This window comes from Leptonychotes weddellii, chromosome 3 (genome assembly GCF_054177405.1).
Source record: "Leptonychotes weddellii isolate Sample4059 chromosome 3, ASM5417740v2, whole genome shotgun sequence".
In the NCBI taxonomy this organism is placed as follows: Eukaryota; Metazoa; Chordata; class Mammalia; order Carnivora; family Phocidae; genus Leptonychotes; species Leptonychotes weddellii.
This window is the reverse complement of record NC_138371.1, coordinates 106,119,037-106,146,060: the sequence shown is the minus strand read 5'-3', so window position 1 is coordinate 106,146,060 and position 27,024 is coordinate 106,119,037. Positions and strand designations below refer to the sequence as shown.

Genomic DNA, 27,024 nt, shown 5'->3' with positions numbered 1-27,024 from the left:
TTTTTTTCATTTGTAATTTTTCTAGGTTGAACACAAATGTGGAATTATACCAAAGTTTGCAAAAATTGCTAGCTGATAAAAAACTTGTGGATTCCCTTGATCCAGAAACCAGGTACTTACTCCTTTGCATCATTATGGTTGTGACTATAGAGGCAAGATGGGAAGACCACCGCCTCCCTCTGCCATATCTCTGCACTCACACAGCTCCCCTCTGTCTGCAGTGTTTCTCCCCAGGTATTGACATGACTCTGGCATTTTCTTTAGGGCTTCACTCAAATGGTGTCTCCTCCTCTTTGGTACCAGATCATGCTCCATCCTCTTACCCTACTTGTGTTTTCTTCTCAGTCCTAATCATTTCCAGCATGATCTGTTTACATCCCTCTGCCTTGCTAGATGGGAAGCTCCTGGAGGGCAGGGACTTAGTCTGTTTTGTTCAGGGCTGCATCCCAGCACCTGCAGCAGTTCCTGGCTTGTAGTAGGTGCTTAAAGGAATAATTTCCTGTAAACAGTTGGCATTTACACTTAGCTTCATGCTTAAAGTTCCATAATCGATACCACCAGAAGATAGAAGCAAATTGATTTTATTGACTGGTTGGATGTCAAGATTCTTTTTTTTTTTTTTTTTTTTTTGAGAGAGAGAGACAGAGAGAGAGCATGAGAGGGGGGAGGGTCGGGAGGGTCAGAGGGAGAAGCAGACTCCCTGCCGAGCGGGGAGCCCGATGCGGGGCTCGATCCAGGGACTCCAGGATCATGACCTGAGCCGAAGGCAGTCGCTTAACCAACTGAGCCACTCAGGCGCCCCATGGATGTCAAGATTCTTGAAATGATTTCCTGTGGTTCATTTGATTACCTTTATTATTCTGAATTGAAAAGGCTAAATTTCTAAGTTAGTGCATAAAAACATTTGATAGAGGATTTTGGATACCATATTTCTTTGCTCAAATATATTTATTTATGATGATTTTATAAGTTTGTCATTAACCCATCTATATATTACTTGTCTCATAGCACAGAGGTTAATGTTTTCTCTTACCTGTTTGTACTTATGTACTTTTTTTTTTTTTTAAGATTTTATTTAGGGGCGCCTGGGTGGCTCAGTCGTTAAGCGTCTGCCTTCGGCTCAGGTCATGATCCCTGAGTCCTGGGATCGAGCCCTGTATCGGACTCTCTGCCTGGCAGGAAGCCTACTTCTCCCTCTCCCCCTCCCTCTGCTTGTGTTCCCTCTCTCGCTGTGTCTCTCTCTGTCAAATAAATAAAATCTTTAAAAAAAAAAAAAGATTTTATTTATTCATTAGAGAAAGAGCACAAGCAGGGGGTAGCGGGAGAGGGAGAAGAAGGCTCCCCGCTGAGCAGGGAGCCCGATGTGGGGCTCAATCCAGGACCCTGAGATCATGACCTGAGCCGAAGGCAGTCGCTTAACTGACCGAGCCACCCAGGCATCCCACTTACCTACTTTTTATTTATGGGACACTTCTTTTCACTCCTTGATTCTCCCTCCTCCTGCTTCCTTCTCTCCTTTCTGTCTCCATATGTGGCTTATGACTCCCACGTGAAGCCCCGTTCTGCAGGGATCAGTTGGTACTGGGATCTCGCTATTAATCTGATGTACGAGTACCATGCCACATGAATTGCGCAGTAAGGCTGTCTTTGGGGGCTTATTTTCACCTGATTTCTAATATGCAGATATTGGTTTGATCTTACTTCACTTCATTGATCCTGAGCCTCGGGATACTAGTAAAGCTAGCTATACCATCAGAATAGTTTGCCTTTACTATACTTTTAGTCTTGAGCATGATATTGTCTTCATTAGCAAAACAAGTAAAAGTTGAATGCCTGCTCATTGTGATGGATTTGTACTCAACTGGTATTGACTTTGAGTAGAGGCAGTAGGTTATTCATAACCTGACTTTGCTAAAGACTGACTTTTCTACATTTAATGTAGAAAAATTGTAGTGGACTAGCAGACTATTTTAGGTGCAAAGGACGTGTTCTAACAGGATACATAGCTCATTTCTAGATGTTACTAAAAATGCCAAGAGGATTTTTAAAGTAACAAAATGATAACTACATTGGGAAAAATGAGCTGGGTAGACTATCAGTATTCTAGAAAGGAAAGGTAACTTGGAAGTGGGAGGAGGAAGAATTTGAAGTAATAATTATTGAAATATCATGGTACTTGTGCATCATTAAGAGTGTTGGCTAGCACCCAGAGAGAACCTTGTGTATGGTAAAGTGTAAGACAATGAACTATAAAGTGTAAAGATAAAACAGAGAATTGTAGATTTAATAAATTATCTTGGCATAACAAATTATAAAAGAAATGATTTAAACTGAGTAGATCATCATCTTAAGCTTTGATACATTCCTTGAAATACTAGTTGTATGAGCTATTCATATGAGCTACTAGTTGTATGACCCAGAAGGGTCCCATTAGTTAAGTTTGGAAATTGACACATTAATGTACTTCCCCTCTTAAAGAGTTTTAGTTTATTAGAGTCTGTGAGAAGACCAGCTATAAAGAAACCGGTTTTACTTGGGTTTTTCCAAAACCATTAAGAGCTTTCTTGTATGCAAAGAATGTAACAAACACATCATCTTCAGAAAATATAATGGAGGGAAAATCCCAGTCACAAGAGCAACAAAAGCTGTAATACACCTTGAAATGAACTCAGAAGCACAAAGCATGCAAAACCTCATCACTCCTACACACACGCACACACACTGGGAAGCATGAAAGATGATATTTAAGTGGTGAAACATACCGTAGTCTGAGATAGGAAAGAAGAAAGCTTCAGTGGTGGTCTCTACTGGTCTGTAAGTTTAGTGCTATCCAACCTATAAAGAAGATTTTTCTGTTGTTACTTAACATGATTTTGAAGTCATAGACAATAAATGTGCCAGAATAGGCAGGAGAAATCTGCTGAGAAAAGTACTAAAAAGGGGTTTGTACCAGATAGTAAGAAATGCTGTATTTAAAAGAGCATTATACTTAAACCAGCATAGTCGATTAAATCGATGAAAGAAAAGAGAAATTCAGACAGTCACGAATATATGTAAGATTGTATTTAGTATATGATAGAAGTGTCATTTCCTACCAGTACAGAAAGACGGTTTTCAGTAAATGATATTAGGCCAATAGATAACTATTTGGGGAAAAAAGTAGATTACTTAAAGATATAAATCTTTAAAAAAAAGAAATCATAAAAGTATTGACAGACTTGGAAGGTGGGAGGTCTGTCTTCTCAAAAGTCAGACCACCAAAGATTGATTTGATTATATAAAAACTGCAAACTTTGGTATGGCAAAACTTTTCTACATTCAAAGTCAGAATACACAATGGGACAAATGTTACTTACATAATAAAGGGTTAATATCTTTACTGTGTTGAGGCCTTACAGATTACTAAAAAAAAAAAAGTGGATCTCCTTATAGAAAACTAGGTAAAGGATTCTTTTTTGTGAAACTCACAAAATAAGGAATGGCGGACACATGGCCATTAAACTTGGAACAGTGTAACAAGTTTAACACTGGGAAAGTGGGAAGCAGGGGCTGCACCCTTGGCCTCTACTGTTAGATGGCTTTGGGTGGATATTGGCTCCTTGACTCTCCAGGTCTTGTTTTCTCCTCTGTAAGAAGAGAATAACAAAGTATTTCAAAGGATTATTATGAAGTTTGAATGAAGTAATGAAAGTAAAATGCTTTGACAGTGTCTGGTACATAGTAGTCATTCAAAGAACGGGACCCTACCATCCTTAAAGAAAGAGAGAACAAAGAGCCCTTCACTTAACAAAGCTGAAACAACAATCGTGTTTTATGGCTTGGATGATGGGTCCTCTCTGGTTAAGTGTAAATTGATAAATATTTATGGAGGACACCTTTTTGATCAATTTAATTTCCTGGAACGTATCCTAAGGAAACAAACAAGGATAAAGAGATGTATGTAACAGGGGTTTTTATCATAGCATGGATTACAGGAGTGGGAAAAATGAAAATATCTTAATCCAGGCGGCCAAACATTACAAACATTAAAAAGCCACGTTTTTGAAGAGTATTTAAAGAGATAGAGAAATGTTCAATGTTTGTGGTATAATTTTAAAAGAAAAAGTAAGAGAAAAATCTTTGTTAGTTGGCTCCCAATTATTTTGAATAAGTCGTACAACATACTCAAACTAGATTGGGTAGAAGCCAAGGGAAGGTCTTTCTTGTTGTTGGTGTTAGCCGCAAGTTCATTGCCACCCAGACAGTATCTTTATGAGACCAGAGATGCTGCCTCTGCCTCTGCTTCTCAGGACAGGGTCCTGTTGCGTGTCCGCCACCAGTCCACCTGGTCCAGGAGCCAGAGGAATTGATGTTTCAGTGTGAGGGAATTAAGTGCCCCTTACGTCCAGTCAGAAACTCAGCAAACATTTTTCAAGTATCCACTGTGTGCTGGGCACTGTCCTAATTTCTCTAACCTTATCTTATTTAATTTCAGATGTTCTGCATAGCCTTAAAAAAATAAGTAGATTGGAGGGAAATGTAAGAATTTTAATAGTGGTTATGTTTGCTGAGATTAGCGATTTTCATTTTTCCCTACATTTCTACATAAAGCTGTTAAACAGTAAACTTATATAATATAATAAACTTACATTATACATTTCCATCCCCCTTTATCAACCCCTGTTATCTTTTTTCCCCTCTTACTAAAATAAACAGAAAATGCTTTTGCCTGAAAAGAGAGAGTGGAATGTGTTTTAGGTTAACTGTTCAGGAAGGGAGATCACCGTGAGGTAGAGATAATGGGGATATTTTAGGGGCTTGAGTGAAGCACTTTACATTATTTAAGAAAGAAGGTAAGTGACTAAATTATTAATGTCTATTGAATTTTCAGAATTTTAGAAGAACTTTAATTCTGTCCATTCAAAGCATACTGGCACAATAATCAGGAAGATAAATATACCCTTTATGAAAAGTCAGAGAAAGCCAGGAGAGTAGATCAAATATTTGGATAACTTAATTCCAGAAAACTAGTAGTTTTAAAAAAATTATTATTGACAGAAAGAGGTGTTACACGTGAAATCGGTTCCAAGCATGCAGCAGGATTAAAGAGAAAGAAAACAATTCTCATTAGCCAAGAAACTCAGCTTCCGGCACAGCATCAAAGAATTTAATATTCTAAGTAGCTGCTCCTAGTTGGAAGAAAAACTGAAAGTCTCATGCAGTAGGCCTTTGAAAAATTGTCCAAGTGTACACTGTTTTATGTTTTTAATTATTGGGATTTGGATGGAGTTGAAATAAATAAGTAATTATCATGGTGGCATTCTCAGGTTAGTAATCTCTGAATAAAGGAATAAGCCTCCTACATGTAAAGCAAATCACAATGATTTTTCATATTCTGCAATACATATATTGACTTTTTTAAACACTGGTTGAAGCTATTTTTTGTTCCCTCTTTGCTTATTATACTTAAACATCCTTGTAAACTATTTACAACCTGGTTCATGACTTTCTATCATATGGCTCCAGTAAAACCTTTTTAAAAAATTCTGTGTTCTCCCAACAATTTTTTTAAAAAATTAAGTTTTTAATTAATTAATTTTTTATTATGTTCAGTTAGCCAGCATATAGTACATCATTAGTTTTTGATGTAGTGTTCAGCGATTCATTAGTTGCGTATAACACCCAGTGCTCATCCCAACATGTGCCCTCCTTAATACCCATCACCCAGTAAACCCATCCCCCACCACCCCCGTAACCCTCAGTTTGTTTCCCGGAGTCCAGAGTCTCTCATGGTTTGTCTCCCTCTCTGATTTCTTCCCGCTCGGTTTTCCCTCCCTTCCCCTGTGGTCCTCTGCACTGTTCCTTATGTTCCACATATGAGTGAAACCATATGATAATTGTCCTTCTCTGCTTGACTTATTTCACTTAGCATAATCCCCTCCAGTTTCACCCATGTCGATGCAAACGGTGGGTATTCATCCTTTCTGATGGCTGAGTAATATTCCATTGTATATATGGACAACATCTTCCTTAACTGTTTGTCTGTTGAAGGGCCTCTGGGCTCCTTCCACAGTTTGGCTCTGGTGGACATTGCTGCTATGAGTTTGTTAAATAGAAATCGTAAATGCTATTGGAGCCCGTACCAGAGGCCCCTAATTTGGTTGGTAGTGGAGGACAGCCTTCAGAGAGACCTCACAGTGGAGGAGAGGGTGTTTGATGAGGTGCCAGGTTAATCACGCCAAGGACTTCTGACCTTGAGGTCATCCTGTAAGGATGGAGGACTGGAGGCAAGGTGACCCAGTAGGACTAACTATAGTATATCAGGGCAAGGAGGACAGCAGCCTGGACTAGGATAGTGGTAGTAGGGAAGGAGAGAAAGGGTTAATTTGGTTCTAATTCTCTTCCCCCTCACCACCACATAAATAGCTACCATTTACTGTGTAATTTTCATACCGCCAATAAAGAAATGTTGTGCAATTATTTCTTTCTTACATGTTAGTAATACTAGCATAAGCTCTGTGAGATACACTCTTGTTTCCTGATCCCCTGATACATATTTATCAGTCAGATTTACTTAAGAGGGATATTAAACTCATCTCCTGGACATCAGGGACCATGTGTTTCACTCTAATGTGTTTGAAGAGCTGTGTATACCAGTCCATGCTTTTGTGGCACAGCATGATAACGTCTTGTTGCCAGCACACACATAATTTTCTTCCGTTGACGAGATGGTGTGAGTTTGGTATTTTAATTCCTCTGCTGTCTAATGTGAAGTAAATGATATCAAATTAGCTTTTAACTAAAAAGGGAGAGATGTCCTTCTAAGTATAAACTATTACAGGAGAAAATTAATGAAAAGTTGCCCCTTACTTTAGATATTATCCAAGATACTTTCTATTCCACTGTTACTGTTTTTTTATTGTTCTGATGAAATTGTTACAGCAGGGAAAGGGTGGGAAAATTAGGGCTTGCTCTTAAGTTTGCAGATGCATTTGATGATTATTAAAAATGTTGCTCTCAGGGCGCCTGGGTGGCTCAGTTGGTTGAGCAACTGCCTTCGGCTCAGGTCATGATCCTGGAGTCCCTGGATCGAGTCCTGCATCGGGCTCCCTGCTCGGCAGGGAGTCTGCTTCGTCCTCTGACCCTATCCCCTCTCATGTGTTCTCTCTCTCTCATTCTCTCTCTCTCAAATAAATAAATAAAATCTTTAAAAAAAAAAAATAAAAATGTTGCTCTCTACAATGGTGAACTAGTACTAATTCTGGAAATGGTGAGGAACTTTCCCTCACAAATCGTAAGCAAATTTAGCGCAAGATGGATGGAAGCTGATAAGTAAGGAACCTGCTTGATGGTCTCTCTTTAAACTCCCCCACTTTATTTGTATCCCTGTTAGGAAGTTTATTATATCTTTAACCTTGTATTCATTCATTCAAAAAGTATTTGTCCCCTTGTGGGACCATGCCTTATGAAACAAGCAGCTTAGAGTATACTTCTGTTAAATATACATGCTAGATATAAATATATTATAGTTGTATGTATACAGGCTTACCTAGTTGCAATTGGGCAGCATGTATGTGTCCCCCAAGGATTTATTTGGTGGGTTGCCTAAAGTATGTGGCAAACATTTTTTGAAGGAAAGACAGTGGACAATTGAAAAGATGTCCCTCTCTTCTAGGAAAAAAGCAGCAGATAAATTTGACCTCATTGGAGTAATCGCCATTCCTTTTGTTCAATTTAAGGCTTATTGTACAGTTAGCATGATGTATATGATACCAAATCATCCATAGTAGAGCTTAAAATAAGCCCAGTCAGTCAGCTGGATGTTTTGCCTTATTTCTAAGATGTTAAGTTCCTGGTTTCAAACAAGTTGTGTGTGTGTATGTGTGTGTGTACACGTTTGGCTTTTGGGGAGTACAGTTGAAAAAGTCCAATTTATTTAACAAGAAAGTGCTTTTATTAATAATTATTATTATCCATTATAACCTGGGTTCGTTTTATTTATAGGCGAGTGGCTGAACTGTTTATGTTTGATTTTGAAATCAGCGGAATCCATCTAGACAAAGAAAAGGTGAATCTTTCCTGTTTTTTCCTGCTCGTTTTACTAATATTTAGTGGGTTTCTTTATTGCTACAGTCCTTGTACGTTGCTTGAGTTTGCATATCATACAAACTTTAGGTTGTGTTATGAAATTCTTCTATCATATTTGAATATAGTGCTCTCTGGAAGTTTGTCTATTACCCATGAAAACTCAGAATTAAGAAATAACTTGAGACCATTGGGGTGTTTTAGACGTCGTGGCATCCTAGATGGGTGATATCAGGAAGGAGAGGCAAGTGAATAGGAAAGCTGAGAGTTTTGAAGATTGAGGTCTGGAAGTGGAGGTACAGGGAATATCACTGAGACCTTTACATAAGTGTACTTATTCATATTCTACGTGTCTTTGACAGATCCACATGGTTTGTTCTGGAAGCAGGAGACAGGGTCTACCCTGGAATAGGAGGGACCGTAGACATTGTTCAGACCCCTCCTTTCACAGATATGGAAATAGAACAAAGTGATTAGTTCAAGATCCCTTCCTTAGTGTCCAGAATGTCTAAATCTGGCCACTTCTCATTCTAGAACACAACATCCTACGAAACTGAATCCCTCATTTCTATATTACGCTCAGAGCTGGGAGAATGGGGGTGACTTGACCACCACTGAAAGATCCGCCTGCTCCATAGTTATCTCCCCTACTTGCCTGCAGTCTATTATGGTTATGCTTTTTTATTTTTTATTTTTTGTAGGTATGTTTCTCCTAATAAATAGAACATAAAGCCACTTACCTATTAATAGAGATTAGTTTATCAGTATGTTGGAAAGTAGAGGTCAGGGTCTCGGGGGTATTATCTATCTGCAATAGATAATATCATTTTGCTTCATCCTGGGTTTGAGTAATGCTGGGGCCGCTTGCACACCGGTGTGTTTATGTGGTTCTGAGGGCTCAGCACGAGACCCCTGACCTAACCCTGCGCTACACAGGCCGCCAGCAGTCCCCAAGGCTAATAGGCTCTACTGTACATTTATGTTGTTTAAAATGGACACATTGGCCCCTCTTCAAGCCAGTTCTTTATTACTACTTCTCTGTATAATGAATCCACTAGTCTCTGAGTCACTCAAATAAAAATTAGAGGTCAGTTCACATTTTTTATTTCCCATACTTCCATGTCTTAATTTCTGTCTGCATCCCAGAACAGCTCACCTTCAACCTTATCACCATATACCTGGGCTGTCCAAAAGGTCTTTGTCTTCCTGACACTCAGTATAATTAATAGTGATTAAGCATTTGCTATTTGAAGCATGTATTTCTGATCAGATCTTTATAACGGCTTTGAGGCTGTTTTGAGTATTATTATCATTCCTGTTTCGTAGATGAGGAACTGAGGCGCCTAGAATTTATGTGATCTACCCAAGGTCACAGAGTTAGTAGGTGGAGGAGGCTTGGACTCCAGAGCCTGCTCAGCTCTCTCTGCCCAGGTTTTCTGCTGCTCAGTCTGACCTGTCTGTGAACACTGGCGTGATTTCCTTAAAATATTGATTTGATCATTACTGTCCTGCCCAGAACCTCTCAGTCACTTTCCATTGCCAATAGCAGCTAATATGTAACAAAGAACATGCATGGCAGTTCTCTTCCAGCCCTCCCTATGCTCCCCTGTAACTCATTACACTGTGCCTCTCGTATGTGGCCCCGGTCCTCCTCCTCCTCCTCCCCTGTCTGCTCACCAGGCCTGCCTGCCTCAAACCCCTGTTAAGGCCTCATCATCAGATCACTGTGTCTGTGAAGCTTTTATCCCCCAGGTGGAATTTTGTATTCATCTGAATTCCCATTTGACTTCTTTTATGCATATTGCATTTATCTTTAAGTGCCTGCTATTGAAGCTGTTCCTACTGCATTACTTATCTAAATTAGAGGCTTCTCAAGGACCAAGAATGCTGGTCATGTTTTTTCCAGTTTTGGCCTCAGCAAATACCAAATGACTGTATGATGAATCATAATAATGCTAGCTAATACTAATCAAGTTTGATATTCAGAAAGAAGATAGTGGAGAATAGTTGCTACAAGAGTTGCTAGGAGAGAATCTAGGTGAATAGTCTTGTTATTTTATGTAATCCTCAGGAAAGATGTTTTTGAAACTTTACTCAAAAGTATTATGTGTCAAGTCAAGATCTGTTTCACCAGCATTGAACCTGCTGCTTTTACTTCTCGAGTGTTCTTAAGGATAGCTGCCTTTCCTGGCAAGTAACTCCCTGGAGCCCACGAACATTAAAGATGCAAATAAAGGGCGCCTGGGTGGCTCAGTTGGTTAAGCGACTGCCTTTGGCTCAGGTCATGATCCTGGAGTCCTGGGATCGAGTCCCACATCAGGCTCCCTGCTCAGCAGGGAGTCTGCTTCTCCCTCTGACGCTCCTCCCTCTCATGCTCTCTGTCTCTCATTCTCTCTCTCGCAAATAAATAAAATCTTAAAAAAAAAAAAAATTAAAAAAAAAAAGATGCAAGTAAAGTAAACCTCCTGAACTCCTCTCTCATAACTTCTGTGTCAGTTCTCCAAGGGGCTCCACTAGGACAGTATAAAAGGAGACATGTTACCCTTTTTGAAAGAGAGATCTTGAAAGAAACCCAACATAATGTGTATAAATTATATAGGCCTGTATATTCTTTCTGTATTCTTCCCAGGTAATTTTTTATTTAATTTTTAAGGTCTCATATGAGTATAACTTAAAAGTTTAAAATGAATGGAAGTGTATGTTTTTTAGCAATCTTTTGATAAATAACACAACAATTTCATAGAATTCTTAGAGTTCGGGCGCCTGGGTGGCTCAGTTGGTTAAGTGACTGCCTTCGGCTCAGGTCATGATCCTGGAGTCCCAGGATCGAGTCCCACATCGGGTTTCCTGCTCGGCAGGGAGTCTGCTTCTCCCTCTGACCCTCTCATGCTCTATCTCATTCGCTCTCTCAAATAAATAAATAAAATCTTAAAAAAAAAAAAAAGAATTCTTAGAGTTCAGAGTACTGCGTCTTTATCTCAGAGTGATGAAATGCTATGTGCCTAGGAAATTGATGAAGGCAGGAAGTAAACCCAGTTTTTAATTTTCTGGGGATTTTAACAGGTGATAAATTCTTTGAAATAATTGTATCACTTTTTTTTTCCAGAGTAAAGGCTTTGGGGAATATTTTTGGAACTATAGTATAATTTGGAGATCTTTTACCTTTTTAGTTATTCCACTGATTACCATTAGGTGGCGATAAATGGCCATAGTAGAAACAAAATAGGTGAAGAGAAATCTGGATTATAGAGACATTGGAGTATCTGAAAACTAATTTTTCCCATGAAGTTTGAATTCTCTATATTGTAAATTTTTTTAAGTAGGCTCCACACCCAGGATGGAGCCCAATGTGGGGCTTGAACTCACAACCCTGAGATCAAGATCTGAGTAGAAATCAAGAGTCGGAGGCTTAACCCACTGAGCCACCCAGGCTCCCCTATATTGTAAAGTTTTTGTTTGCTAATATATACTTAATTTTTTCCTGACATCTTATCAAGTGTACATTCACATCTTAAATATCTTTTAAAAAGTATTAGTGCTGCTTAATCATTTTTTAGGGTCATAGTACAATCTAGAATGTGTTGACAGCTAGTGATCCCCATCCCAGAAAGATGTGCATCTCATTTCACCTGAAGCCCATCATGAGCACAGGTCCAGATTCCCATCTACTTTTCTAGTAACAATAACTGCAAATTCACCCTTGTCCTCCAGTAAACCGGACTGATGACATGGACTAGTTTATGTTTTCTCCAAAACATTTGTGGCGCCCCCTTTGATAATACACGTTTTCTCAGGCGATTATATGTCCTAAAGGTGTGACTGCCAGAAAAGACCCCCGTGGGTGTCCCAGCCACATCATCGTCAGTGAGTCAGCGGGCTGACGGGTGCCAGGCGCGGCAGCCTGCTGGAGGACGCAGTCCTGCCCTGTGGGCTCCGTCTGGCTCTGCTCCCCACTCCACTGCTGTCCTTCTGTCACTGCTCAAGTGTCTGTAGCCTCAGAATTGCTACAGGGCAGCCCCCCCTTTATGTTCACTACACTCTTGTGAAGACCTGCAGAAATTCCATTGCTTTCCCTCTACCTTTTGGTCTCATCTTTTAGGACCCAGTATATTTTCAGATTTGCCCTTCAACTTGTGCTCTTTAGTCTACAAATACTTAAAAGTATCATATTGACTAGATTCAACTACCTACTGTTCTCCGGTTCACTTAACTAAGAGGTTATCTTTGGGGATAGGGAAGGATTCTGTACTTCCCAATATTGTTAATTTCAGAGATTAGTTATATAACCTAGGCATAAGATAGAACTCTAGAATTTACTTAAATCTTAAAGCATAGAAACACTATACAAACTGTTAGGGTATTAAATATCTATCAAAAGTAGAATTAACATACTTCTTAGAGTAAATTATTATGTATTTATGGCATAAACAATATACTCAATGTTCATTTTATTTAACATATTTAGTATCTCATTCAATTAATTTAACCATATATGTTGCTTTACCATCCTTATAGATGGTCTATTAAATCAGTTGTGAACTATTACTTTCAATGCCTTTAAATAACTTTTACTCCCTCCGCATCTAGCGTAAAAGAGCAGTGGACCTGAATGTGAAAATCTTGGACTTGAGTAATATATTTCTTATGGGAACTAACTTTCCCAACAAGATTGAGAAGCATCTCTTACCAGAACACATTCACCCTAACTTTGTAGTAACTGGAAATCATGTCATAATTGATGGTCTACATGCAGAAGCATCAGACGACTTGGTATGTGCATTCCACTCTCTTCATAGTTTAGCTCCCGCCTGAGTGTTGCTACTGTTTTAACCCAAAATTCAGTGGTAATGTAATCATACCTTTAAAAATACTTGAGTGTTACTAAGCCCTAAAATTGGACTGTGGGCTTATTAATTCCATACATGCTTTGAATGATGAAAATGGTTTAATCATTCATATCTCATCAAGAACTCCTCATTTTTAAAGTATAATAAATAGCAATTGACATTTGGACTACTCAGATTCTTAATGCTTGTAGTCTTCACCTGGTTAAAGGTGCTTTATAACACATGCATTGGGTAAAAGATTGTTCCACCATACCCCACAACAGAGAACTCCAGTCAAGAATGTGTTTGTATCCCATACTAGTTTATGAATCTAAAAGCTTTATTCACCCTGTATAAACCCTTATTTTATTTTTAAAGCAATGAACAACTGTAGAATAGAGAAGTGAGAGCCTGCATTGTCATTGCATGGGCCTTTGTGTCATGGTACTTATTATACCTTCTAACATTTCATTTTAAATACAGGTTCGAGAAGCTGCTTATAAAATTTTTCTTTATCCCAATGCGGGTCAGTTGAAATGTTTGGAAGAATTGCTCAGCAACAGAGACCTTCTGGCAAAGTTAGTGGGGTACTCCACATACTCCCACAGAGCCCTCCAAGGCACAATAGCCAAAAATCCAGGTAAGCTTGTTCACCCAACTTTTCAGAACAAAATAGGATTTTTGCGAAACTGAACTTCTGATTTTAAATAGCTATAAATCGGTGTTCTCTTTTTAATATACTAATATACTCAGAGATCCATTTATTGAGATTTTCTACATCATTATATAGAACTGACTTCTAAATAGAGCCAATAGTTTGGAATATATTCTCTCCAACCAAGGTAATTTATTTTTTGTGCATGTTTAGAGTTAAGTCATACTTAAGTTTTCACTGATGCTAATTTCAGTTGTTTTCATTTTAACTCAGCTAGTTTCTGTGGTCAACCTAGCCAGATTGGTTAGAATTAGTGTGAAAGAGGAGGAAAGATCAATAAATCTGTTGAAGACAGGGTTGAATATAGGCTCGGGCTATAAAAACACATAGTTCTATAAACCTCCTTTTTAGAGAGAAGAGTGTTGGATGGGAGGGTTTGTGTTAAGTGGGGAAAAAGCATCCTGGGGTTTATTAGAGTCTTGCCTTGTGCTCTGTTGAGTTCTTTATGATTTAGAATGTATAAAAGAAAGCGTTACACAATAGTAATAATGTAAGTGTGTATAGTAAGGTTTTTCAAAGGCATATTAAATTCCCGTCATAGTTCAGACACTGAGTCAGGAGTAGGGTAGTTGCAATGGTAGAACTGTTCAGATTCAAGATCTCTTTTAGAGGTCGAATCTATGAGACTTGGTGATGGGTTGAGAAGGAGTAGGAGACGGCATGTTGGGTACCCGTGGTTTCTGATTATGCATGTGGGTGGATGTGCCATTCACGGATAGAGGGAACACTAGAAATGAACTCCGTCTAGGAGGAAGACCACATTGTTAATTCTGTTCTGTCATTATTCCTTCCTTGCGTATCCCTTCTCTCTCTAGTATGTTCCTATCTTCTCCAAAGTGTTCTTAAAAAATGGCCATTTCTTTTGTAAATGGCTATTCCCTTGAGCTGTCAAGGCTCTCTGTGAAACCATAGGCACAGCACACTCATTCCTTTGCTCATGTTGTTCCCTGTATGGGGCACAGCTCCCCTCTCCCAATCTGTCTGCTGAAATCCTATAGATTTTCAGTGCTCAGCTCAAAACCTACCTCTTTCACAAAGCCTCTCCACTTTCCACTTCCCTTAGACACCCTTGTCTCTGAACTCCTTCAGTGCGTACAATTTGTTTCACCCTATTTAACTCCTAAATGGATCTTATGTCATGTTGTGTGTTTCTCTGTGGTCATTGTTGTCATCACGTTGTTACAATAATTTATTATTATTATTATTATATGTACAGTTGATCCTTGAATGATGAGGGGATGCTGATACCCCCCCAACTGGCACAATCGAAAGTTCACATGTAACTTTTGACTCCCCCAAAACTTAACTACTAATAGCGCACTGTTGACGGGAAGCCTTACTGATAACAAATGGTTGATTAACCCGTATTTGATATGTTCTATGTATTATATGCTGTGTTCTTACAATAAACTAGAGAAAAAACATTATTAAGAAAAACATAAGAGAAAACTCATTTATAATACCATACCATATTTGTCGAAAAATATCCTTGTATAAGTGGACTGCACAGTTCAAACCCGTGTTGTTCAAGGGTTAACTATAATAATAGTAAGATGCTTACTCTGGGCCATTATTTCATTTAATTTCTGTGCAGCTGTGTGAGGTAGATGTTTGTATCCACCTCATAGCATAGAAACCCAAGGTTAGTTATAGTGCTAAAAAGTGGCAGGGCTGAAACTTAAACCCGGGCTCTAAATTTATGGTCTTTATAAGCTGTTTGAGACTAAACAGATGATGTAAAAGACATCATCTTCATTCATTGTTTTCATCCATTGATTCAGCAGATATTTACTGAGTGCTCACTATATGTCAGATATGATCCTAGGACCTAGAAATAAATCAGTATGTAAAACAGATGGAAATGCCTGCTCTTGTGCAGTTTATATTTCTATAAGGGAGATAAGAACAAAATACATAGGTAAGAAACACAGTAGGTTAATAGTTAATGCAAGATGTGGAGAAAACTGAATGGGGAAGGGGATAAGGAACGTGAACGTGTGGTGGTGGTGTTGGATTTTAAACTGAGTTGCCAGGGAGGGGCTCGCTGAGGATGCGGGGCATGTGAGTGTAGATTTGAAGGAGGTGCAGCCTATGGCTCACTAGGGGGAGAAAGTTCCAGATGGACGCACAGCGAGTGCAGAGGTCCCTAGGGTAGCTTGACACGTTTGAGGAAAAGCAAAATGGGCAAAGCGGTGAGTGGAGTGAGTGAGGGGAGTAGTAAGAGGTGGAGGCAGACAAAGGAGGGGCTGTGTTCAGCAGGGCTTTTCCTCCAGTGAGATCGAAAGTCATTGGGGGGTTTTGAGCAGAGAAGTAAGGTGATCTGACTTAAATTTTGCTGTCAGGTCATATGCTGCTGACACTGAGATGGACTGCAGAGAGGCAGGGCTGGAGGAGAGGCCATGTGGAAGCTGTTTTGCTGTAATCATGATGAGAAGGATGGCAGCTTGACCAAAATGGTAGCAGTGGAGTGTTTTGCAATGTGTCCGATTCTGGATATGTAGCATTTTGAAGGGGAACCAAGGTTTTTAACCTGATTAACTGAAGAGACATAGTGAGTTACTGCTAACTAAGATAGGGAGGACTGGAAGCTTGGTTTGGTTCAAGTTAAGTTGAGATGCCAGTTGGTGTTCACATGGTGATGTTGAGTAGGCAGTTAGATGTGTATATGTGGAAATGAGGAGAGTGCTGAGCCAGAGATATAAATCTGGGTCTTTATTTATTTATTTAAAGATTTATTTATTTTAGAGAGAGACCATGTGTGAGTGAGGGAAGCACAGGGGGAGGGAGAGAATCTCAAGCAGACTCTCCACTGAGCACAGAGCCTAACGTGGGGCTCAGTCTCATGATCCTGAGATCATGACCTGAGCCAAAATCAAGAGTTAGACGCTTAACAAACTGAGCCACCCAGTTGCCTTTGTGTCTTTATTTAAATTCATGAGATTGTATGAGATCTCCAATGGAGTGAGTGCATCTAAAGAAGAACAGAAGTCTAGGAAGTGAGTTCTGGGACCCTGCAAGTTTAGAAGGTCAGAGATATGAGGGAAAACCAGGAATAGCCACCAAGAAGGAGCATGAGTGAGAGAGGAGAAAAATGAACAGAGTGGGTGGTCCTGGAAGCCACATGAAGTGTCTTGAGAGAGTGATTAGCTGACTCAAATGCTGAGGGCAGGTGCAGTCTGAAGAAGGTTGAGGATTGACCACTGAGGTGAGCAGTGTGGACTGGAGGTCCCTGGTCCTGTAGCAGCTAATGCCAGATTTCATCACCAGTGAATCCATTGCTTAGTAGGTGATTAGTGTGGTCATAGTTTGGAGTTGGGCTGTTGTGTACAGTCACATAGGATGTGACTTGTGTCCTTAAGGAATTTAAAATTTAGTTGGGGAGATCAGTTATATAAAGATAAGTAATTATATAGGTCATTGTCTTCTCAGTGCCAAATGAGTGGTACGTTTAGACAACACAATACTGTAGGATTTTAGGAGTTCAGGAAGTTTGTCAGATGCATGTGTGCTTGTTGAGGGTTTCATGAGGGAAGTGAAACTGGAAATCGGAGGTGAGGGAATGGTGAGCTTTCAGCAGAGAGAAGGAAGAAGGTAGGATATAAACAAGGGTTAAGGTGGGCATTCATGTGACAGGTGAATTAGGAAATAATTTTCCAGTGAGGCATTTATTGATTTTCAGGGGCTTTCAGACTCATTCTTTGTAACATAACAATTTTTCAGGTAGGTTAATTGAGGTAGATTTTTCACGTGTAAGATAGCTAGAAAAACAAAAATGGGTGAAAGTGAGTAAAAAATGTTTAGAAATAAAAAGCATGCACAGATGTACTTGAAAATACTTCTCTATGGCAGTTGATATGATATCCTGAAATAAGATTTCATTTTTAACGAAATAATGGTTTTTCTCAAAGGCCTGATACCATTTAATATGGTGCATGAGGCAGTGTTTTCAGGATTACTGTATACAAGGCTTGTTAAGGATCCACAGTGGCAGGAGACCGCATGGCTTCTTGGTTTGGATTAACCTCCATTCTTTTCTCAGGCTTTTATTTTACTCAGAAGATAACTTAAATTGGAGATGGCAGGAAACTTAAAACCATATACAAGATCATCTGGAAAATATAAAAACAGTGTTTGTGGCAAACTCTAAAATACATGTGAAAGCTCCCTATACATAAATCAATGGCAAAAAGTGGTAAATTCAAAAATACACATGAAAAATTCCCTATCATGGGAAATAATGATAGTTGCGCTATGTTGCCTTTATGAGTTTGTAATATATGACGACTATGGCTGAAGTACTTAAAAAAAATCCTAGCAGAGGTTAAATTTCTAACGTTCTAATTTTGGCATATTTTCTTTTGATATTGATCCTGAATAGATTATTCTCAGCTGTATATAAAAAACAAAAATAGTCCAGAAAAACATTGATTTTTAAAATCTAATTTTCAGTGAATCATGCTTCTAAATTGTACTGATTTTTATGAACAAATCAGAGTCTAGCTATCTTTTTAGAACTCAGGGTAAATTAGAAAGGTCTAAAAAACTTATTTTTTCTCTTACACATATGAGTAGATAGAAACACTTTGAAATTTTGGATTCTTTTTTTTAGCTCCCCATTCAATCCTCATCTGGGGGATAATCAAAGGCTTTGGATTATTACTATTTTGTTTAATATGTTTTTTGATAAATTGATCATCATCATCTGGAAATTTATATTATATTATATTATATTATATTATATTATATTATATTAGCAACCCTGGCACACTTTGAAAATGAGCACTTTAATGGCATTGTAGTGCATAGATTATGACCATTACATTCTAATTTTAACAGATATGTTCATTTTATTTTATGTAATTAAAGACATTTTCTTTTGGATTTCATTTTTAGAGACTGTCATGCAGTTCCTTGAGAAACTATCAGACAAACTTTCTGAAAGGTTAGTTTTTATTCCACTCTTTAGAGTGTGTATTGTAGTTTTTTTAAAAGGAGACTTGATTTATAAAAATTAGGAGGTGACCTATTAAAAATATAAGTATGGGAATATTGGGTCAGATCTGTGGATTAGTCAGCAGGAGATTGGATTGACTATGAGGGATACTTAAAAAGCACAAAGCTGTCTTCCTAAGGTGACAATCTTGAAAACTTGGGCTGTCCTCTCTGATGAACTAATTTCATTGTCTTAGAACCCGTCATTGATGTGTAATTAAAAAATTTTTTCCAAGCCTTTTTGAAACTATATGTTTTCAACTTGTACCACCAATTTTATAAGAAGTTCATAGTGTTTCTCTTCTTTTGGCCTAAATATAGGTGGCTCCTGGATGTGGTAAATTGATCCATGGTTTGGATCTTAAGAATGATCTGCCTCAACTTTCGTAGTTCTCTGTAGTGAGTCCCTTTGTTGTATTCCTGCCTTTCCGTCTTTGATAGAGTTACTTGTCCTTCACTGGTGCTCTTCTAGTGCTTTGCTGAGTGGCCACACTCCAGCAGCCTTCAGATACCTAGGATTCCAGGAAGAGGCATGTCATGGTTGTCTCATAATGCTGTTGAACATTTCCTTTGTCTTTTTGACTACACCAAAATGTTAAATTTTAGCTTAAATTTCCATTTTCTGTTTTTATAAACTCATGCCTTAGAACCCAGTCCTCTCTGATTTGGACTATATTTATAAATTCTAAACTTTTCTTTTAATCTAGTGAACCACTGTGGCTTTGATTTAATGAAGAGGCAGTGTTAATTATGCAGTTAATTGAGAATTTTCTCTACTTTGCTTTATTAGTTAAGTGGTAGTATTCTTTTTTCCCTTGTTTTAACTATGGATTATATTTTGAGCAAACATGTCTTCAGGTTTTTACAGTTATATATAGGAGTTAAGTCTAATAGAAACTTCGTATTCTATAGATGTTAAGCACATATTTGATTGTTGTCCACCTAGAGTTTTTCTCTAGGGGAAAAATTATTAATAGTAATTTTAAATATAATCTCTGTTCGTATTTTTTAATAGAAGGAAATTTGTTAGTCTCTTACCTTTTGAATGTATAGCAAAGGGCAGTGATTTAAAGTTTGCTGGTTATAACCTTTACATGTATCTGTAACATTGCTAATTTTTCCAAGCTTTAATACTTTCAAGTCCTGTATCTATTTGCTAGGATATTTTCTAAGGTAGAAATTGCGGTAATTTGCTGATGATATATTGCTGTCCTTTCTAACACAGATAAAATTTGGATTAATACCGGTTTACATTTGCACTACAAATTACTTCCAATTTTATCATGAATACTGGAAGGTTACATAAGAAAAAAAAGTTCTTTTTTAAAAAAATTATTTAAATTCAGTTAATTAACATACAGTATATTATTAGTTTCAGAGGTAGGGTTTAGTGATTGATCAGTTGCATACACCCAATGCTCACTACATCAAGTGCCCTCCTTAATGCCCATCACCCAGTTACTCCATCCCCCCAGAAAACTAGTTCTTTAATAATGTAATTATTAAAATTTTGTCCTAACAATGAATGATGAACCTGTTTTACAGAACTATAAAAGACTTTGAAATGATACGAGGGATGAAAATGAAACTAAATCCTCAAAATTCTGTAAGTGACAATTTGGAATATTTTTATTATAGTATAAACAGTCTATCAGCTGAAGTCCTTATCTTTTGACTCTAGAACTTTCTTGTGATATGCTAAAGGTGTGTATGGTCTTGTTTCTGCTCCCTGGTCTTGGTTCCGATCCTTGGGTTTGGTGAACAAAATACCGAAATACTTGAAATACTTGAAATACTTGATCCATATGTCTGAATTTGACATTTCCAGGAAATCCAGTATTTTTTTGTTGTTTAGTTGACATAATACTCACGCATGGTCATACGCATATACACGCCTATAAATGTATATTAACAACGTATGTTAATACACATCACGCAAAGGCTGCTTCCATTGTACCGAAAATGGGCTTCTCAGTTTGAAGCAGCCTTTAAGCAGGCTCAGTGGAGGATTGATCTGGTAGGTGGGAATTTAACCATCAATGTTAACATCGCAGTTTACTTTCTTATTTGCTAATTTATGGAGCTCAATTAAATCGATGTTGACTTCAAAGTATACCCATCTTAACACAGGAGCCCTACATGAGACCCGCTGTATCTCTAACCCTATAATCCTTGTCTCGACAAGCCCTTCAGGTTATTTATTACAACGCCCCCCCACCCCCATCAGTTAATAAATCTTGTAGATTCTACCTTTCTGAGAACTCTGTGTTCCTGCCTCTCCATGCCTATTGCCACAGCCCTGGTTGAGGTCATTGTTACTTCTCTCCCAGATTATAGTTGTAGTTGCCGAACTGGTTTTCTAGCCTTTTTTTCTGGCTCCTGGTTTGGACTGCTTAGCAATGCGCCTAGTTCAGTGTTAAACATAGGGTAGGTGCTCAGCACTTACCTGAAATATGAATGAATGAATGAATGAATGACTTGCCACCAGAGGGATTTTGCCAAAAAGCAGATCTGATCTTGTCACTTTTTTGTTTAAGATTTTTCAGTGGCTTGCTGTAATTCTCAGATTTACCTTCCTATTTCTTAGCTTTCCCACCAAGCCTTTCCTAATTTTGCTTCTACCTGCTTCTCTAGCCTTATCTTCTGCTGCCCCTTTAAGTCCAGTTAATGTCCCTAGTTCCCTACTGATAATACCTGTGTGATGCTCTTGTGCTTTTTTTTTTTTTAACCTACTTACTGCTTTGCTTGCCCCTGCTTTCCTTTCTTTTGTTTTTTAATTCTAACTGATATTTATGCGCCAGCAACTATGGTAGGTAGCTTGCCGTCACTCAGAAACACCATACACAGGAATGCCTTTCCCTCTTTCTCATCTGGATTCAGTGTGCCCAATCTTCCAAACTCAGCTCCAGCTTTGTCTCCTCCCAACATTTCCTGACCTTCCACTGTGATTTAAATACCCTTCTCATGGGCTCTATTTCACATGGGACAACATCATGCACATGACCTATTGTACTCTGGTTGTGGAGTCAATTGTCTTTCTGCTGCCTAGACCGTTTTCCGCTCCTTGGTACAGGGATTGGGTCTTACTGGGTTTTGTTTCCCTAGAGCCTGCACTCTCTGGTACGTAGCAGATAGTAAATGGTCATCTGTTGGAGGAAATGTGTCCCAGGAACTGGACACTTGGGGGCTAGAGTTTCGGGGATGTTGGGAGAAGGAAAGTAAGCCTGTACATGTCTTACATTGGCTAATTCCATGGTAACAGCGTGATCATGGAATATGAGAAAGAACACCTTGTTATTCAAGGAGATAATGTCTGAACTGAAAATTTAAAGGATAAATCAAAGGATAGAGCCAGCATTCATGGAGCTCTTACTCAGTGCCAGGTATTCTGTTAGTAGTTGAAGTGCATTAAAAAATGCTGTTTACTGAGGCACTACCGTGTAGCCGACAGCGTTCGGGCTGTCAGGATGTAATAGGAAAAATGCGAACAAAGTCCCTGTCCTCAAGAAGCTTACATTCTAGGGGAGGAATACGGATAGTAAATACATGAAATAAATATGTGCTGTGTTGTATTGTGATAAGGGCAACAGGGGAGAATAATGCAGAGAAAAGGGGATGGCAGTTGCTGTTCTCTAGGGACTGGTCAGAGAGGACTTCTTATGTGAGAAGACCCTTGAGCAGAGACTTGGAAGAGACGAGGCAGTGCCCTGCAGCAGTAATGCAGGGCAGACCCTTCTCCACAGAGAGAGCAGCTGCCCCCTGTGGTCAAGGAACAGTGAGGAGACCAGTGTGGCCAGAGTGGAGCGAGGGAGGGCAAGAGCGGCAGGAGGTGGGCTCAGGGTACAGAGGGGTGGGATCAGGTCGTGTAGAAGGAAAACGGGAAAGCATTGGCAAGCAGAAAGAACTTTTCCACATTGTACAATAGTGTGGATTGCACACTTGAGCCCAGGCATTCTGACTTCATGGCCTGGGCTGTTAGTCACTCGTGTCACCTGGGCAGTTTGTGGGGAGGAGGATCATTCAGGGATTCAAGCTTTTCTTCCCTTCAGTATTCTGTACCAGCTGTCAAAACCAACTATTGTGACAGTGTTTCTTTATGACATATTTTCTTTGCCAAGATTAGAGCTAATTCTCCCTTCGTTACACTTGAAATTGTTGCTTTCATTTTGGGGATCCACCCTAAGCTTCCTGCTTAGATTTAGAAAGAACTCTAATCTTACCTTTAGGACCCTAATCTTACCTGCAGTATATTTTATGGATTGATACATGGGTTGCATTTTGGGAAAAATTTCAACGTGGCTGATTTAATCTATTAATGTTGACTTTTATGTTTACATTTTACATTATTTACCTTTTCCCCAAATTCTGGGATTATGTTTTATTTATACCTCTGTACTCATTGATTACAGGGAAGTCAAAATAAAGAGGTGGGCATTTCATGAATTTTTAGGGTTTTTATAACACTTCTCTGATATTATAACAGGTTTACATTTTATAAGCTGGGTAAATTTTTGATAAAAATTGTGAAGTAGTCAATAACTCTCATAGCAATGAATTTTTCCATTGTAGGAATTAATGCCTTGGGATCCCCCCTACTACAGTGGTGTGATTCGTGCAGAAAGGTAAGTATTTTTGAAGAAATCCTCATCTATGAGAGGGAAGAAAGAAACTAATATTCATTGAGCACCTTGCACATTAATTATGCAACTACTGTCTTCACTCAGTTGCCCACATCATAAGCCTGTACGCTCTCAAGTCCAGGCCTTGTGCTGGCACGGTCTGCGTTTACCCCCATGTTTTTGGTCTGGATTAAACCTGTGCTCTCAGTCATAGGATCATGCTCTACTGCTCCCCCAGAGACTGTTCTTCTATGGCTCATGCCATTTCCTTGTTTAAAACTTTTCAGTATCTCCCTGTGGGGTCTGGAATCTGGCTTCTCCCTGTGTGTGGCTTTTAGGTTCCCTTACTAGACTGAGCATCTGGGGGGCTGGGACTTTGCTAGAACCCCAGTTGTTTCTTGTTTCTGGCCCAGGTTGGGTGCTCAGCAAATATATGTTGAACCAGTGAAAGAATAACGTAGTCCTTGGGATGGGGCTCTGTGATTTTCTTGTTTCCTCATTTTTATTTGAACATATTGTGGACACTTTTTTGGCACATCTGGAAGGATATATGTGGAATAAAGATTTAGGACAGCTTGATGTGAGTACTCCTCTAGCCTCCGTGTTCTCCTGTGTTTATTATATTATGACAAACTAGTAGGTATGCTCTTTTCCCTAAATATGCCCTATTTCTGTCATTTTTATAGTTGCATGTAAACCTAAAAAATACAGAGGCCTGTTCAAAGTGAACACATTTAGAAATGTTGATGTCCCAAGCAACTTTACATACACAAAAGGAATTAAAAAAACAAAACTCCAAATCCTACCCTTCAACAGATTTTTAACATTTTTCTCTTATACTTCCTTTTTGAGCTCCTCAGCTTTAACCCAGAGAATTAAGATTGATTTAGGTAATGGAAGAAAATAAAAGCTTTGTGTCTTTTTCTTCATTAAAGCATGTTGGCTTTATACCATGATAATAATATGCTTATTTGGTTGGTATTTAACTTTAAGGTCTTTTTGTTACTATGCATTATTCGGGCATCAAATGAAGGGTAATAAATACCTCACTAAAATTAGACTTTTTGTTTATTTTAATGATTTTTTTTTTATATTTGTCACAAAAGCAGAAAACAGTAATTTTTGGTGTTCTTTTCTGCACCGGTAGGGGGAGGTACCCTGAGATCAGTTAGTGTGTTAAGGAGCTTACCCACTTAATATTCATTCATTTTCCTCTCTGTGGCTTCTCTGTGACATCTCTGTTCCTTAGACTACTCTTACTCACAAAGCATATTGTCTCATAATACTTTGTCAGCTACTGTTTTTAATACATATATCCCAAATTCAGCATGAGCCACCTTTTCTATGGAAGCACATAAATGTTACTCAAAATCTGTAATCATTTGATTACGATAAACAGTGAGTACTTAGAATATATTATAGCTTAATATAATTATTTCACAAATACGTTTTATGGCTGCAGAACTTCGGACTTTGCTCCCTATCTTTACATAAAACAATACAGTTTCCCTTTTCAAATTTTTTCAAAGAAAGATTTGGCTTGGTTGCTTGGCCAACCAAGATCTAGCATAAAGGAACACTAGAATTTTTTTTATCAATGCCTTTCATATAAAAAAAGGTTTTAAAAAAATTTTTGACATTGGAAAGTAATGTAAAATAGAGGTATTTGTTTCTTTGTGATTTTTGCTACTGTGATTTTTATGTGGTATTCCTGTGTTTCATGTCGCCCACCCCTGATTATTTTAATGAATGCCTTAGCCTTATATTTAAGTGATATTTTTGTCATTTAGCTTTATTCTGTAAGTGTAGGATGCCCAAATGGTGCTTCTATGGAAATGACATATGAATATTTGAAGAGTTGGAAAGCTATACTCAGTTGTAAAGTATATGCATTAATTAGGAATATGAGAGAGATCCCTGAGAAGTCTGATAGTAATCTTAAATAAAAGACATTGAATAAAAGATAGTGACTGTCTCTTCTCCATTTCTACCAAAAGTACAATATTGCAAAGTCAGTGTTGCTGACTGACTCTGGAGTCAGTACTTAGAGATGGCTGAGCCCCCAGGTGGGTTGGGAGTTCTCCCCCTGTTAGCCACAGGGACAGGGTCTCACTGTCCACATGGGCCATTGGAGAGAGTGGGAACACCTGAGGCGTCATGGCCGCGTGGTCTGGAGCACAATCCCTGAGGTCTGGGCGGCCTGGGTGAGTCCCGGCTCCACCACTAATGAGCTACACACGACCTTTGGAAAGTTACTTGTCCTCTCTAACCTCTCAGCAAAGGTGTCTATAAAATGGGAGTTGTAATAGTCCCTACTTCATAGGTCAGAAATAATGAGTTAATGTTGGTATCACTAGTACTGAAATAATATTATATGGAATCGGCCTTCTCTGAACACTGTTCTAGAGGATGATCTACTCTAACAGATGCTTTTGAAGTGTTCTCTAGAATCTTTTGAGGGAGAGGTCACTGTCCCTGAAGACTTCTCTAAGAAAGCACTCATCTAAAGTATAATGAACGTATCGAGTCAGTTGTCGAATGCTCGTCAGAGAAGCTTTTAATGTTGGTGAAAGAACACGGGGACAGGGATGTCCACCTTGCCTCTGCTTCCCAGAGCATTGCTGTGTCCCGGAGGGAGGAAGACTATGTCTGGCTGGCAGGACAGCTCACTTTTGGTCTCTTTCCTCTTCAGGGTCATGGGATAGCTACTGCCTTCAAAATAGAATTGGAGCCGTCATTCGTGGCTTCTAGGATCTGGTCACAGCCCACTTTTCTTTACCAATGAGTACACACACACCCACAGTTATTTGTGGGGTCTGGCCTGTCCTTCTGGTCTTTCTTATCACGCCTCTTTATAGTTTTCCTCAACCAGACTAAACTCTCTGCCCCAAGTCAGATCCCTTTCTGTCTTGGGCAGAGTCTGTATCTGTCGGCTGCTAGCGTTCCCCTTGCCTTTCTTTGCTGTCTTACCTGTGAAGTTTTACCAAGAGTTCACAAAACCTCCAGGTCTGCCACAGCTGCTGTAGTTCCTGTCACCACCATGCTTGCAGCCTACGTGCGGCACACTTGACCTTCTAACAATGTGTTCTTTTGGTGTCTTATGTTAAACATGTCATGTCAACCATACCGTGAAGCTCTTGAGAACAAAGTGTGTCTTGTTTCTTCTATTTGAAGTAAAATGTGGCACATACACTCTGGACTCCCAGTAAATGAATTGTTTGATAGCCATTGTTCAAGACTGTCTAAACCAATAATTGGAAATCCTTATTAAAAGCAATCTGGTGATACATTTTTTTGTAAAGAAGAATATCATATTTTTATGAATGGACCTTTTCATCTCTCAGATTTATTGAAAGCAGTGTGACCCTCAGGAGGCCTTCAGAATGCTCATTTGTTGACAGAGATTTCTTTCTTTTTTTTTTCTTATGTTAATCACCATACGTTACATCATTAGTTTTTGATGTAGTGTTCCATGATTCATTGTTTGCGTATAACAGCCAGTGCTCCATTCAGTACGTGCCCTCTTTAATACCCATCACCAGGCTAACCCATCCCCCTAACCCCTCCCACCTAGAACCCTCAGTTTGTTTCTCAGAGTCCATAGTCTCTTATGGTTCGTCTCCCCCTCCAATTTCCCCCGCTTCATTTTTCCCTTCCTGCGATCTTCTTCTTCATCTTTTTTATTTTTTTTAACATATAATGTATTATTTGTTTCAGAGGTACAGGTCTGTGATTCAACAGTCTTGCACAATTCACAGCGCTCACCATAGCACATACCCTCCCCAGTGTCACCCAGCCACTCCATCCC

General features: G+C 38.9%; 1 protein-coding gene across 5 annotated transcripts in view; it reads left to right on the top strand.

Annotated features, from left to right (window-relative positions):
- The window catches only part of MIPEP (mitochondrial intermediate peptidase), a 177,182-nt gene that overhangs the window by 8,521 nt on the left and 141,637 nt on the right, over nucleotides 1–27,024 (top strand). For all 5 annotated transcript variants that reach the window (XM_081814734.1, XM_081814731.1, XM_081814733.1 and 2 more), the window contains 7 exons: nucleotides 26–112; nucleotides 7,984–8,047; nucleotides 12,652–12,834; nucleotides 13,374–13,530; nucleotides 18,499–18,547; nucleotides 20,143–20,203; nucleotides 23,167–23,219. In XM_081814734.1, coding sequence (XP_081670860.1) covers nucleotides 26–112; nucleotides 7,984–8,047; nucleotides 12,652–12,834; nucleotides 13,374–13,530; nucleotides 18,499–18,547; nucleotides 20,143–20,203; nucleotides 23,167–23,219 — 654 coding nt within the window. The remainder of the gene's footprint in view (nucleotides 1–25; nucleotides 113–7,983; nucleotides 8,048–12,651; nucleotides 12,835–13,373; nucleotides 13,531–18,498; nucleotides 18,548–20,142; nucleotides 20,204–23,166; nucleotides 23,220–27,024) is intronic.